Here is a 2,321-nt window from a genome sequence, read left to right as displayed (position 1 = left end):
TCCCCTCTGCGGGGAGCCCGTCTGCGCTCAGGCCGTGGGGTGAGAGGCCGTGGCCCTGCCGCCTGCGTTCGGGCCGTTGGGTGAGAGGCCATGACCCTGCCGTGGGGACGGGGGGTGGACAGCCGGACCGGGACAGCAGGGACAGCTCTCCTGTGCGAGTCCATGACTCCCACGTCTCAGAATGCATGTCCTCGCGTCCTCCCCATGGAGACGCGGGTAGATGTACGCCCAGAGCTCAGAGAAACCTACAGCCAAGAGCCCGTGTAACTGTTTATCAAATGCATCATTTTCAAACCAGAGAACCTCCTTTCTCTCTGGCAAGTGCGTGTTTGTGTGACCTCCGGCAGATTCCCTCCTCAGAGCGCTACCCCGCTCTCTATTCTCAGGAGAAGCAGCAGCACTTGTGCTCCGTCTCCGCATTCAGGAGGGAAACTGTGTCCCTGTGGCCACGTTCTCTGAGCCGAGGCGTCGATATTGGAGGGACCACGTCTCTTCATCTTGCTTCCAGGCCCACGGGGGAGGGTGTCACGAGTCGCCTGAGGGCGGAGACCCACGCTCCCCTCCCCCGTGACTCAGGAAGCTCGGGCCTGTGCTGGGGACACCGGTGTGACACAGTCAGAGCCCCGTGGGGAGGGAGCCACCACAGCGTCCCAGGAGCCTGACCTGGGGCCGGGCGTGGCTGCCTGCAAGCCCGCTGGCCGGTGTGAACGGCGAGGCCGCGCCGCCTCCCCCTCCTCCGGGTTTGGGTCTCCCTCTGCCGCACCCATGCAGCCAGTGCAAGCTCTGAGGACACTGATTGGGCTGCCACGGGCTGTGAGCGCTCCGCCGCCTCCTGCAGGACAGCCTCCTTAGAGACAGCGCCGCGCACAGACGGCGCCCGCACCTCTCTCACCCGCTCTGTCTGTGCCCCGCGCTCCAGGGGTGAGCAAGGTGGTGACCGTGGACGTCCAGGGCAACGGGCAGCGCTGGCTGAAGGTGCGGGACCTCACCAAGGGCGTGACCTACTTCTTCCGCGTCCAGGCGCGGACCATCGCCTATGGGCCCGAGCTGCAAGCTGCCTCCTGCACACCTCCTACTGGGGATCAAGCCTGCAATCCAGGCATGTGCCCGGACGGGTAATAAAACCCTGACCCCCTGGTGCATAGGTCTCGGGGCAGACTGGTCACCCAGCAGCACAGTGCGAGCTGGGGACCCGCGGGCACGTGGGTGTCTCCGGAGCAGGTGCTGCCCTCGTGGCGGCTCGTCAGTGCACACGGACAGCGTCTCAGGTGCCGTTAAAGCCTTAAATTGTTTTCTGGAAAAATCGAGAGAAAATGAGTGACATTGACTTTTGAATAAGATGCTTAAGAAAACGTTAGTTTCCACGCATCAGAGGCAGCCATGCAGCTCCCCGCAGAAATGAGGGGCCTTTGCAGGGTCACCCTGAATGTGGCACAGCGCTGGGCGCAGGTCATCCCTTCCTCGGCCCTGAGGCGGTCCCTGACCAGGGCCAGGCCTGCCTGGTGGTGGAGACCCAGCACAGCCCCTCCCCCAACCCCACCCCAGGCGCTGGGAACCCGGGGCCCACGTCTCCCCTGTCCTGCTCTATCCACAGGCTCCCCGGGGCCCCCGAGAGATGTCTTGGTCACCAAGTCCACCTCTGAGCTGACCCTGTGGTGGACGGAGGGTCATGCCGGCGGGGCGCCCACCACGGGCTACGTCATCGAGGCCAGGCCCTCAGGTAAGGGGGCAGGCGGGCCCCGGGCACCAGCCAGGTGTCCCCATCAGGGTCTCAGGGTCGGTCTCAGCCCCGGCTCTCCCCTCAGTGGTGCCCCCAGGAGCCGGGAGGAGAGGGCGCCAGCGTTGACAGGATGGCCACGCTGTCCTGTGCCGTGAGCCTCACAGGCAGCGTCCCTGTGTCTTCCCCACCTTGCACCTGCCGGGTGACAGGGTCATTCCCAGAACAGGGCACACGGCACCCGGGACACAGACGGTTTCTCTCAGCAGTGAGCCCACCGGGTCCTGGGCCTTGTGGTTCTGAGAGCTGCTTCCCAGGGATTGAGAGCACAGATCAGCTGTGTGAGAGCCGGCTGTGTCAGGTCCGGCTGTGTCAGGTCCGGCTGGGTCAGGTCCGGCTAGGTCAGGTCCGGCTGGGTCAGGTCCGGCTGTGTCAGGTCTGGCTGTGTGAGAACCAGCTGTGTCAGGTCCGGCTGTGTCAGCTCTGGCTGTGTCAGGTCCGGCTGTGTCAGGTCGGCTGTGTGAGAGCCAGCTGTGTCAGATCCTGCTGGGTCAGGTCCGGCTGTGTCAGATCCTGCTGGGTCAGGTCCGGCTGTGTCAGGTCG

The 2,321-nt window shown here is 64.9% G+C and overlaps 1 protein-coding gene across 1 annotated transcript in view; it reads left to right on the top strand.

Annotated features, from left to right (window-relative positions):
• SDK1 (sidekick cell adhesion molecule 1) overlaps positions 1 to 2,321 on the top strand; it is a 455,450-nt gene that overhangs the window by 405,745 nt on the left and 47,384 nt on the right. Inside the window, exons 42-43 of the mRNA XM_015565152.1 lie at positions 920 to 1,053; positions 1,546 to 1,727. Of these exons, the coding sequence (XP_015420638.1) occupies positions 920 to 1,053; positions 1,546 to 1,727 (316 nt within the window). The remainder of the gene's footprint in view (positions 1 to 919; positions 1,054 to 1,545; positions 1,728 to 2,321) is intronic.

Source organism: Myotis davidii, unplaced genomic scaffold (assembly GCF_000327345.1).
Source record: "Myotis davidii unplaced genomic scaffold, ASM32734v1 scaffold399, whole genome shotgun sequence".
In the NCBI taxonomy this organism is placed as follows: domain Eukaryota; kingdom Metazoa; phylum Chordata; class Mammalia; order Chiroptera; family Vespertilionidae; genus Myotis; species Myotis davidii.
The sequence above is the reverse complement of the archived record's forward strand: the minus strand, read 5'-3'. Positions and strand labels throughout refer to the sequence as shown.